This window comes from Garra rufa, chromosome 14 (genome assembly GCF_049309525.1).
Source record: "Garra rufa chromosome 14, GarRuf1.0, whole genome shotgun sequence".
In the NCBI taxonomy this organism is placed as follows: Eukaryota; Metazoa; Chordata; class Actinopteri; order Cypriniformes; family Cyprinidae; genus Garra; species Garra rufa.
In genome coordinates, this window is record NC_133374.1 from 5,647,969 (window position 1) to 5,660,074 (window position 12,106).

General features: G+C 30.8%; 1 protein-coding gene across 1 annotated transcript; it reads left to right on the top strand.

Moving 5' to 3' along the window:
- The first annotated feature begins 412 nt into the window (after positions 1 to 412).
- Positions 413 to 9,566, top strand: tyr (tyrosinase). The gene is made up of 5 exons (XM_073817652.1): positions 413 to 1,252; positions 7,389 to 7,605; positions 7,683 to 7,830; positions 9,071 to 9,252; positions 9,334 to 9,566. Exons 1-5 carry the CDS (start codon positions 413 to 415, stop codon positions 9,564 to 9,566), a joined length of 1,620 nt encoding a protein of 539 aa, XP_073673753.1.
- The last annotated feature ends 2,540 nt before the right edge of the window (positions 9,567 to 12,106 follow it).

Below are 12,106 nucleotides of genomic sequence, written 5' to 3' on the forward strand. Positions count from 1 at the left end.
GCTTGCATTTAAGGGTCTATAATGCATAAAACAAGCAAAAGCGTTAATTCGACCACAATTCTCGACTCGATTATACACCACCAGGTTGCAAAACAATGTTGCATCTGTAAACCCTCAATAATTGTGTTGACTTTGCTGGTTATTGGGTTAAATTGCCTAATTTCGGATGAAAGGAGTTTCTTCCCAAACTGTAAATGAAATGATCTCACGCTTGACTCAAGCACAAACATTCCTCAGAGTCCCGAGACCGAACACGAGCAGGGGGGTCACCAATTTCATCCCTAGCATGTGATGTGGGTGTGTGTGTGTGTGTGTGTGTGTGTGTGTGTGTGTGTGTGTGGAAAAGGAGGGACGTGTGTGCCAGTGTGTAAAGAGAAAGTGAGTTGAAGTTCTCCTAACTCTTCTGTGTCTAATGCATCTCACTCTCGTCATGTCTCTCCCTCTGTTTCTGTTCTTCATTCAGTTCTTGAGTCCATCTCTCCAGCAGTTTCCTCGGCCCTGCACCACGCCGGACATCCTGCAAAGCAAGCGCTGTTGTCCAGTCTGGTCGGGTGATGGCTCAGCATGCGGCGTTCTTTCAGGTCGAGGCTTCTGCCAAGACGTCACAGTCTCAGATCTTCCCAACGGGCCGCAGTATCCTCATTCGGGCCTGGATGACCGTGAACGCTGGCCTTTGGTGTTTTACAACCAAACCTGCCAGTGTGCCGGCAACTACATGGGGTTCGACTGTGGCGAGTGCAAGTTTGGTTACTTCGGAGCCAATTGCGCAGAAAGACGGGAATCTGTGCGCAGAAACATCTTTCAATTATCCGTCTCTGAAAGGCAAAGATTCATCTCGTATCTCAATCTCGCCAAAACTACAATCAGCCCAGATTATATGATTGCGACTGGCACGTACGTGCAGATGAATAACGGCTCGACGCCCATGTTCTCCAACATCAGTGTGTATGATCTGTTCGTCTGGATGCACTATTACGTGTCCCGTGACGCGCTGCTCGGAGGTCCCGGGAACGTCTGGACCGACATTGATTTCGCGCACGAATCGGCCGCGTTTCTACCTTGGCATCGCGTTTACCTGCTGTTCTGGGAGCATGAGATTCGGAAGCTGACTGGAGACTTTAACTTTACCATCCCGTACTGGGATTGGCGTGACGCGCAGGACTGTCAGGTGTGTACGGATGAGCTGATGGGGGGACGCAGTCCTCTCAGTCCCAACCTGATCAGCCCATCTTCGGTGTTCTCTTCCTGGAAGGTAAACATAAGATTAATTTTACATTGCAATAATACAGTGTGGTTTAGTCATTTTTTCCTATAGTAATGTCTGTTCTTTTCATTTTAAATGCATTAAAACTTGTTTTCTCTTGCAGATGCACAAAAACAATATCATCATATTTTTGCAATAGCTCTTGGGCACACAAGTAACTATTTTGGAAATTTTAAATTCAGATAAGGGTGAATTATGCAATACAGGTAGATAATAGGCTGTAAAATTATTTTTAATTGTTATTTAAATTAATTTTACATGTTTACTCATGAATACAGTATGGCTTAGGAATTTATCCCTTTAAGAATTAGATTTTAGGTCTTTTGCAGACAGAGAAAACCAAACTACAATCCCAATTTCATCATATTTTTGGGCTAACAGGTGAAGAAGAAAAAAACTTTTATAGCATAGTATTAATTAAGGTAAGGGTAAATTATGCATCGAAGGTAGATAATAGCTTGTAATATTATTTTTAATTATTATTTAAATTCATTTTACATGTTTACTCATGAATAGAGTATGGTTTAGTCATTTATCCCTTTAAGAATTGGATTTTAGGTCAAAAATTCAATTACACAAATGCTTGTTTTTTTTTTTTGCAGACACAAAACCAAACTGTAATCCTATTTTTATTTTATTTTGCAATTTCTCTTGGGCAAACAGGTGAACAAAATGAGTTTTATAGCATAGTATAAATTAAGTTAAGGGTAAATTATGCAATGAAGGTAGATAATAGCCTGCTATATTATGTTTAAGTGAGAAAAAAGTTATTTTTAAATGTATTTAGATTAAATTTTAAATCAAAAACAAACAAAAAAAAACATTAATTTTACATGATTTTCAAGAATAAAGCATGGTTTTATTCAAATGTATTATTTTCTATTTTTTTATTTATGCATTTTATATTTCAGTTTTATTTTTTGTTAATAATCAAGTTAAACTTTATATTATTTATTTATTTATATTAATATTATTTCAGTTATTTTTAAATAGTTACAAATTTAGTTCACTCAAAAAATAAATGTTGAAAAAATAATTAATTAAAATGCTAAAAAAAATTACAACAGGGATTAAATGTGCAATAAACCTAAAATAATTATTCACACATTTTAATATAAAAAAGGTACCATTTAAAACTATGTAAAGATTAGTAAATGCATTCAGATTTACATTTTCATTTTACATGATTTTTACATGAATAAAATATGGTTTTGTTCAAATTATTCTTATAGTAATTAAAATTCAACTAAAATTTTGTTGTTGTAGCAAATATAATTACTGTGTGATAGAAATGATGGACAGTATTGAAGAATAATTGAATAAGTTACTTTCAATTAACAAAAAAGAAGACATTTTTAAAGTACCTTCCAAAGCATTGTGATAGGTGCATTTGTCAGTTTTTAAAAATGTAGCTTAAATAAAAAGAAAATACATTTTAAAAAAGTTATCTTTTGAATACAGGATATCAAACTATTTTCTATTTTCTTCATTTATTGTATTTATGACGCCCGTTTCTGCCACTAAATTAAAAAAAAAGATAATTGCAACTTCTTATCTCACAATAAGAAGTTGCAATTCTCGCAACTGAACGTTTATACTGTATCATACAATTTTTGTGAGTTTAAAAGTCGCAATAACCTTTTTTATTTTCTATTCAGTGGTGGAGGCTTCCATAATTGAAGCTACATTCTGTATAAACATTTTTTCTCATTCTCCAGGTCTATAGGAGCTAAACACATTGAGGTAATAACCTCCATGTAAATTCCCAGTGTGTCCGTGTGACTCATTAGTCGTATTTGTTTTATCCATGTGACTGGTATTTGGACCTTTAAGAAAAGTCAAATGCCAGTTTCATTGATCCAGAGAGGTGATGTCGTCACACATTCCTCTGAGAGCGCAGCGTCTGATGAAGCCGCGTGTGACGATGTGTTTATAAAGGCATGATTGTGTGACGTGGCCTCGAGCGCAGCAGTGAATTTGGGCTGTAGTGGGTCACGAGTGTGCCTGGCCCCTAACACCCCCATTAACTTCAGCACTGACCCTCTACAAGAGCCGCAGGAGAATTAACCAAAGCAGCTTCACTAAAACACAATACAGACACACTTTGCCTCAGTTGTGTTTTAGTAGACTGAGAGTCTGAGACACTATTATAGTTTTTATTACAAGTTTGAAATATTTATCATCAAGGTTTTAGTCATTTGTATCATTTGTGTTTTTAATGTTTTTAGTTATGTTAAACCAGTCAAAAGTTTTTGAACAGTAAGTTTTCAATGCTTTTTAAAGAAGTGTCTTTTGCTCACCAAGCCTGCATTTATTCGATTCAAAGTACAGCAAAAAGTAACATTTTAAAATATTTTTGCTATTTAAAATAACTGATTTCTATTTGAATTAAATTTAAAAATTAAATTTAAAAATGTAATTTATTCCTGTGATTAAAACTGAATTTTTAGAATATTACTCCAGTCTTCAGTGTCACGTGATCCTTCAGAAATCATTCTAATATTCCGATTTGCTGATCAAAAAACATTTATTATAATTATGTTGAAAACAGCTGAGGTTTTTTCAGGTTTTTTGATTAATAGGAAGTTCAGAAAAACAGCATTTGTGACCCTGGACCACAAAACCAGTCATAAGGTTAAATTTTACAAAACTGAGATGTATACATCATATGAATCCTCAATAAATAAGCTTTCTATTGATGTATGGTTTGTTAGGATAGGACAATATTTGGCCGAGATACATCTATTTGAAAATCAGGAATCTGAGGGTGCAAAAAAATCAAAATACTGAGAAAATCACCTTTAAAGTTGTCCAAATTAGGTTCTTAACAATGCATATTACTAATCAAAAATTACATTTTGATATATTTACAGTAGGAATTTTACAAAGAATCATCATTGGAACATGATCTTTACTTAATTTCCTAATGATTTTTGGCATAAAAGAAAAATCAAAAATTTTGACCCATGTAATGTATTTTTGGCTATTGCTACAAATATACCCCAGCAACTTAAGACTGGTTTTGTGGTCCAGGGTCACATTTATCTGAAATAGAAATATTTTGTAATATTATAAACATTTTTTGTCACTTTTGATCAATTTAAAGCATCTTAGGTAAATAAAAGTATTCATTTCTATCATTGCTTTCCCCCCAAAAAATTCAGATAAATGCTGATCTTTGGATCTTTTTATTCAAAGAATCCTGAAAAATGTACTCAACTGTTTTTTGAACTATTTCTTGAACAGCAAATGAGCATCTTAGAATGATTTCTGAAGGATCATGTGACACTGAAGAGTGGAGTAATGAGGCTGAAAATTTAGTTTTGATCACAGGAATAAATTACATTTTAAAATATAATAATAGAAAAAAGTTATTCTAAATAGTAAAAATATTTCAAAATGTTACCATTTTTGCTGTACTTTGGATCAAATAAATGCAGCTTGTGAGCAGAAGAGACTTCTTTAAAATAAAAAACATTAAAAATCTTTCAAAACTACTGGTAGTGTATATTTAGTATATATATCGTATAATTATTTATTTATTAGTCATTTTAGTACATCAAGTTAAATTAAAAAATGATCAAATGTTTTATTGGCAACTAGGTGAAATAAAATAAGTATAGGTTTTTAATATTGTATTTGAATTAACATACTTTATTTATGATTTAGGGTCTGTAATGTTTCATGTTTTAAAAACTGTAATATTGAGAAATATTTTTACACTTTAAAACAGCTAATAGTTTTTTTGTAATAGTCTGAATTCTTTTTTAGATTTACCATTTTAATTTGCATTTTTGTTAAAGTTTAAGTAATGGTATTGTGTTTTTGTCATTTATATAAGGTTTTGCCTTTTTAAGCATGTCAATATAGTATTAATTTTTATTTCAGTTTTACTTACGTAAGTAATCAAGTTAAACTAACTAAAAATAACGATAACCTGGCAAGAACCCACCCATTCTCTTGTATCGTGCTGATGAGTTTTGCACAGGCAAACACCACTTAGGTTTTCTTCAGAAAGACTAAAATTGAGTTTTGATTTGTCATTTTCTTGTGCTCCATCTTTCTCTCTCTTCTCATCATCTGCCGCCAGCGTAGGCGTTCTTACATCTCTTAAGACCAGCGGAGAGGTGAAATGGCATCCAATTAACATACGAGAAATGAGCTGTATTAGTCATTAGAGACAGATAGGCTTTATCCATGAAGGAAAAAATTTACAGGCTGTCAAAACACCTTTATAACTCCATGCTTTTAGAATAAGGTGATATTTTTGTGATTTAAAGCTAGAATTTGCATTAATTAAAAATATATATATAAATTATATTATATTAAAAATTATATATGATTATATTTATCTTTTCAAAATAGATTTGGGATTTAATTATTAGCTTTTCATCAACTGGAAACCACAAATTTGAGTTCAATGCATTTTACATTTAATGCAAGATGGACAACAAAACACATTTTAAGTCTAGTTTAATCAACCTTTAAGTCTGGTTTAAGTTCATTTAGTTTAACACTTTTAATGCATATTTTAATTGTTTCACACAAATTCAACCCATAATTAGGAAAAACAAAAAACTGAGGGTTGGCTTTTTTTTTAAACAATTTTAATTATTTTTATTTAAAGATTATTTATTTTAATTTTAAATTTTAAAGATTTAATTATTAGCTTTTCATCAATATCATTTTAATCATAATTTCCAAGTTGCATTAATTAAAAAAATTAAATAATATATATTTTTAATTATCAGTTTTATATTAACTGGAAACCCAAAGATTTGAGCTCAGAGCAATTAATTTTACATTTAATGTAAGAGGGACAACAGAACATATTTTAAGTCTGGTTTAAACAAATTTAAGTCTGGTTTAAGTTCATTCAGTTTTTGCATTTTTAATGCTTTTTTTAATTGTTTCACACAAAATTCAACCCATAATTGGCAAAAACGAGAAAAAAAAAATGTAGAGTTGGACTGTTTTTAAAAAGAAATTGTAATTATTTTTATTTAAAGATTATTATTAGCTTTTCATCAATATCATTTTCATCATAATTGTATATATATATATATATATATATATATATATATATATATATATATATATGAATGAATGATTTTAATAATAGAAAAAAACGAGGGTTGAGTGTTTTTTATTTTTATTGAAAGATTACTTAAAATTTTACATTTTAAAGATTTAATTATTAGCTCAAGTTGCATTAATTAAAAATTAAATAAATTAATAACAATAATAATATATTTTTCTTTTTCTAAGACTTTTTTATTATTATTTATTTACAATTTTACATTTTAAAGATTTAAGTATTAGCTTTTCATCAATATCATTTTATCGTAATTCAAGTTGCATTAGTTAAAAATTAATTAATCAATAACAATAATAATAATATATTTTTCTTTTTTAAGACTTTTTTATTATTATTTATTTAAAATTTACATTTTAAAGATTTAAGTATTAGCTTTTCATCAATATCATTTTATCATAATTCAAGTTGCATTAATTAAAAATTAATTAATCAATAACAATAATAATATTTTTCTTTTTTAGAATTTTTTATTATTATTTATTTAAAATTTACATTTTAAAGATTTAATTATTAGCTTTTCATCAACTGGAAAGCTCAAATAATTTGAGTTCACTGCATTTTAATTTTACATTTAATGTAAAAGGGACAACGAAACCTATTTCTAGTCTGGTTTATCCAAACTTTAAGTCTGGTTTAGGTTCATTTAGTTTAGCACTTTCAATGCATATTTTAATTGTTTCACACAAATTCAACCCGTAATAAAAAAAAATAAAAAAAACGATTTAAAAAAATTGAGGATTGGCTTTTTAATTGTGATTATTTGTGTAAACCATGAGAAATTAGATTTTTTTAGGATTCTTTGATGAAAAAGTAGAAAGTTCAAAAGAACAGCATTTATTTGAAATAGACATTATAAATGTCTTTTATGTCACTTTTCAGCAATTTAATGCATCCTTGTTGAATAAAAGTATTAAAAGAACAGGTTGATTCACATATTGAATACTTATTGATTAGATCTGTCCTTTTTTGATGATATTAGACTGTTTGTTAGTGTTTAATACAACAAGTCTCCGTATACCTGTGCAGGTTGTCTGTTCACAACCCGAAGACTACAACCAGCGTGAAATTTTGTGTGACGGCTCTCCAGAGGGACCATTACTGCGCAATCCGGGAAACCATGACCGAAACCGTGTCCCACGACTCCCCACCTCCTCAGACGTGGAGTCAGTGCTGAGTCTGACAGAGTACGAGACGGACCTGATGGACAGACGCGCCAACATGAGCTTCAGGAATGCTCTGGAAGGTAAAGCAATGGCTCATTTAGAGTGAGAAAAACTACATTAACACTTGTTTAACACATCAGTCTCACCTTTTTCTCAGGTTTTGCGAATCCGGAGACGGGGTTGGCGGTAACGGGTCGCAGTTTGATGCACAACTCCTTACACGTCTTCTTGAACGGATCCATGTCTTCAGTACAGGGATCCGCCAACGACCCTATTTTCCTTCTACATCATGCCTTTATCGACAGGTGAAATGCATGCACAAACTCGTATACAAACCATTAACCCTCACTGTAAAAAAAAAAAAAAAAAAAAAAATATATATATATAATTATATATATATATATATATATATATATATATATATATAAAATATATATATATGTTTTTTTTTAAGTTGTTTCAACTTAATATAATTTGTTACTCCGCTGCCTTAAAATTTCAAGTTGACTGAACTAAAAATTTTAAGTTACTTAAGTTGACTGAACTTAATTTAAGGTAGCAGAGTTTTAAGTTTTAAGTTGAAACAAATTTTTTTGTTTTACAGTGCTGGGCATTTAGATGTGTAACTCACCCAAAAAACTGTGCAATAGTTGTTATAAATATTATAAACTTTAATAAAGGGATTCTCAAACCTTCTTTGGTCAGCCTAAAATATTTACTTGAAATGCCCTTGAGACTTTAATTTACTATTTCATTAATTTTACTATATATTTTGCAATTGTTCTTTGATGCCAGTTAATCGTCAAATAAAACAGGCTTTTTTAACCTTATAACATTTTAAATATTTTTTTTTTTATTCAGTGTTTTATTTTCATTTATATAGTATAGGGCTGCATGAGTTGTTCAGAAAACTATGTATCAATATTCTGTCATTTTTTTTATTCTGTTGTTTTATTTTAATTATTTATTTATATTATTATTTCCTTATTTATTTCACTTTTCATTTTGAATGAATTATTAGCTTCTCATCAACTTATGCATTTGAAGAGATTCGCAAAAACCAAGCTTTTTTGTATTTAAATTTTACATTCTATTAAAAAAAATATTAAAAAATATTTTTTCTTTTTTTTTTAAATAATGTTATTTAAAATGAAAAAATGAAAATAAATAATCTTAAAATATAACAAAATAAAAGTTTTATATATATATATATATATATATATATATAAACTTTTTTATTTATTAACGTAAGAGGGAAAACAAAACATATTTTAGGTCTGGTTTATGTTCATTTAGTTTAGAATTTTTAATGCGTATTTTAACTGTTTCACACAAATTCAACCCATTATCAGCAAAAGCTTAAAAAAAAATGAGGGTTGACTTTTTTGTTCTAAGCCAGTAAGAAACCACCTAGCAACTGGCCAGAACTCCCTAGCAACAACATAAAAAAAGCAAATTTGAATGCAAAACACAATGATGTACAAACATGATTGACCTCATTTCCAACAGCTTTTTTCATTGCAACTCTGCATTTCTGTGTTTCAGCATCTTTGAGCAATGGCTAAGGAGACACCAGCCTCCCCGCACACACTACCCGACCGAAAACGCTCCAATCGGACACAACGACGGTTATTACATGGTCCCCTTCATCCCTCTCTACAGAAATGGCGATTATTTCCTCTCGACTAAAGCTCTGGGTTATGAATATGCATATTTACAGGACCCGAGTGAGTCATTTGCATACATTCAAGAACTTCCTTGCTCCTTCAGCCTCTTGCTCTGTTCTCAATCACTTTGATCTCTTTCAGCTCAGCGGTTTGTGCAAGAGTTTCTGACGCCGTATCTAGAGCAAGCTCAGCAGATCTGGCGCTGGCTGCTGGCTGCAGGGATCATCGGGGCGGCCGTGGCAGGAATTATCGCAACTATTATCGCCGTGGCGTGTCGCAGACGGCCGAAGAGGCGAAAGTCGTACGGGGAGAGACAGCCGCTACTGAACAGCAGCGAAGAGGAGGGATCGACTTCATATCAGACTACACTGTGAATCAGAGCGTAACCCTACAGACACGTGTCGGCGAGGACAGAGACGCCGTACCGACGGGAAAAAGACACAACAGCCAGTTAACCCAGGTCATGTGACAAATGAGACAAAGTTTCAAGTCATTCAGAGTCGTTCAACAAGGGCTGCTTTCAGTATCTTGCTATAGTATGCGTACTGTACTTTGCGTACTGCCCCTTTTCGCCACTGAATAAAAAATAAATAATAAAAAAAAGGTAATAGTGACTTTTTCTCAGAACTGTGAGATATAAATGCACAATTGCGAAAAAAGCAAAAAAAAAAAGCTTTTCTTACTTAGATTATTTGTCTTGTTTCCAGCCAAAATATTTAAAAATTTAAAATTCTTAAATCAAGAAGGATTTTCTAGACAAGTAAAAATTACTGGCTTGTTTTCAGAAAAAAATAAGTCAAAATTAAGTGAGTTTTTGCTTAGAACAAGCAAAATAATCTGCAAAAAACAATTTTATTTCAATCAGAAACGCACTTCATTTTGACTTGTTTTTCTGAAAATTTCAAATATTTACTCAAATTTTTTGATATTTTGGCTGAAAACAAGACAAAAAATCTTGTGAGTTTACATCTCACAATTCTGACTTAAATCGCAATTGCAAGTTTATATTGAATATTTATAAAAAAAAAAAAGTCAGAATTGCAAGTCTCTATTGCACAATTCTAAGAAAAAAGTCAGTATTGTGAGATAAAAAGTTGCAATTAACTTTTTTATTTGTTTATTCAGTTTTTTTAAGGGCTTCCATACTGTACACTACATTCATTTGTGTTCAAAAGCTTGGGATCAGTAAGAGTTTAGTCAGCAAGGGTGCATTAATCTAATCAAACTTTTAACTGCTAGTGTACATCTGACATAAAAAAACAGTCATAAGGGTCCATTTTTCAAAACTGGGATTTTATACATCAACTGAAAGCTGAATATTCAGCTTTATTCACAACTATTTGAAAATGTGGAAACTGAGGGTGCAAAAAAAATCTAAATATTCAGAAAAATTGCCTATGAAATTGTTCAAATATAGTTCTTAGAAATGCATATTACAAACAAAAAATTTAATGTTGATATATTTACAGTAGGAAATTTACTAAATATCATTATGGAGCATGATCTTTACCTAATATCCTAATGATTTTTGGCATAAAAAATATAATTTTGACCCATACAGTGTATTTTTCACTATTGCCCCACATATACAGTACTTGTGCTTCTTAAGACTGGTTTTGTGGTCCAGGGTCACATATTAGTCAAAAAGTGCAATATACAATCAAAACATACTGATTAAATACTGCATCTCATAATGCAATTCCCTTGACTTGACTTTCAATTTCTGGTGCAAAGAATAAACCACAAATTTTAGCTTCTCCTTCTCCAACTAAAAAAAATCATATAAAGTCATATAATGTTGCATAGTACTGTTTGAAATGCTTATTGTTGTATATTATTATTATATTATTTGGCATGATAACTAATAAATAGTACACAGTGCAGTTAAGAAAAGCTAGTGTTCTGAACAAAACCAGTGATATTTTGGTGCTTGTATCATCCCTGTGTTTATATATATATTTATATAATAGGCATACAAAGCAATATTAAAAACATTTATATGATAAATCATTGATTAAATGAAATCTTTGGCAGTGGTGATACAATAACAGTGCAGTTCATTTGGGACACAAGTTTGTGTCCTAATAAAATATGAACAATAATACAGGTAACTGTTGTACTGTACAGAATACAAAGGAAATAATTATTTAAAAAGAATGAAATATACTGAAATATGGTTTGTGTGTATGTTTGTTTTCATAAAAGTATAGAATAAACCAAAACATACTATTAATAGCCAAAACAATATGTGAAATGATATTATGACCCGGGACCACAAAACCAGTCATAAGGTTTTTTTTTTTTTTTTAAGTTGAGATTTATACATCATCTGAAAGTTGAATAAATAAGCTTTACACTGATGTATAGGACAATATTTGGCTGATACACAACTATTTGAAAATCTGTAATCTGAGGGTGCAAAAAAAAAAAAAATCTAAATACTGAGAAAATCGCCTTTAAAGTTGGCTGAATTAAGTTCTTAGCAATGCATATTACTAATCAAAAAGGTACTTTTAATTTATTTGTGGTAGGGAATTTACAAAATATCTTCATGGAACATTATCTTTACTTAATATTCTAATGATTTTTGTCATAAAAGAAAACAATGCATTTTTTATTGCTGCAAATATACCTGTGCTACTAAAGACTGGTTTTGTGGTCCAGGGTCACATACTGTATAAGGTTGAGTAGATGATAGCAGAATTTTTCATTTGTCTCATTTTCATTTTTTTGGGACTAGTTTCCCAAAAGTGAGCATTTGCTGAAAATGAAGATGTAGATGGATTTGTTTCTTTGTCGGATTTAGAGAAATGTAGCGTTCCATCACATGCTCACCAATGAATGTGAATGGGTGCCGTCAGAATGAGAGTCCAAACAGCTGATAAAAACATCACAATAATCCACAAGTAATTCA

Coding starts and splice junctions, on each gene's coding strand:
- tyr (XM_073817652.1), top strand. CDS start 413: ATGCATCTCACTCTCGTCATGTCTCTCCCTCTGTTTCTGTTCTTCATT. Junction 1,253..7,388: donor CGGTGTTCTCTTCCTGGAAG/GTAAACATAAGA, acceptor ATACCTGTGCAG/GTTGTCTGTTCACAACCCGA. Junction 7,606..7,682: donor CTTCAGGAATGCTCTGGAAG/GTAAAGCAATGG, acceptor CCTTTTTCTCAG/GTTTTGCGAATCCGGAGACG.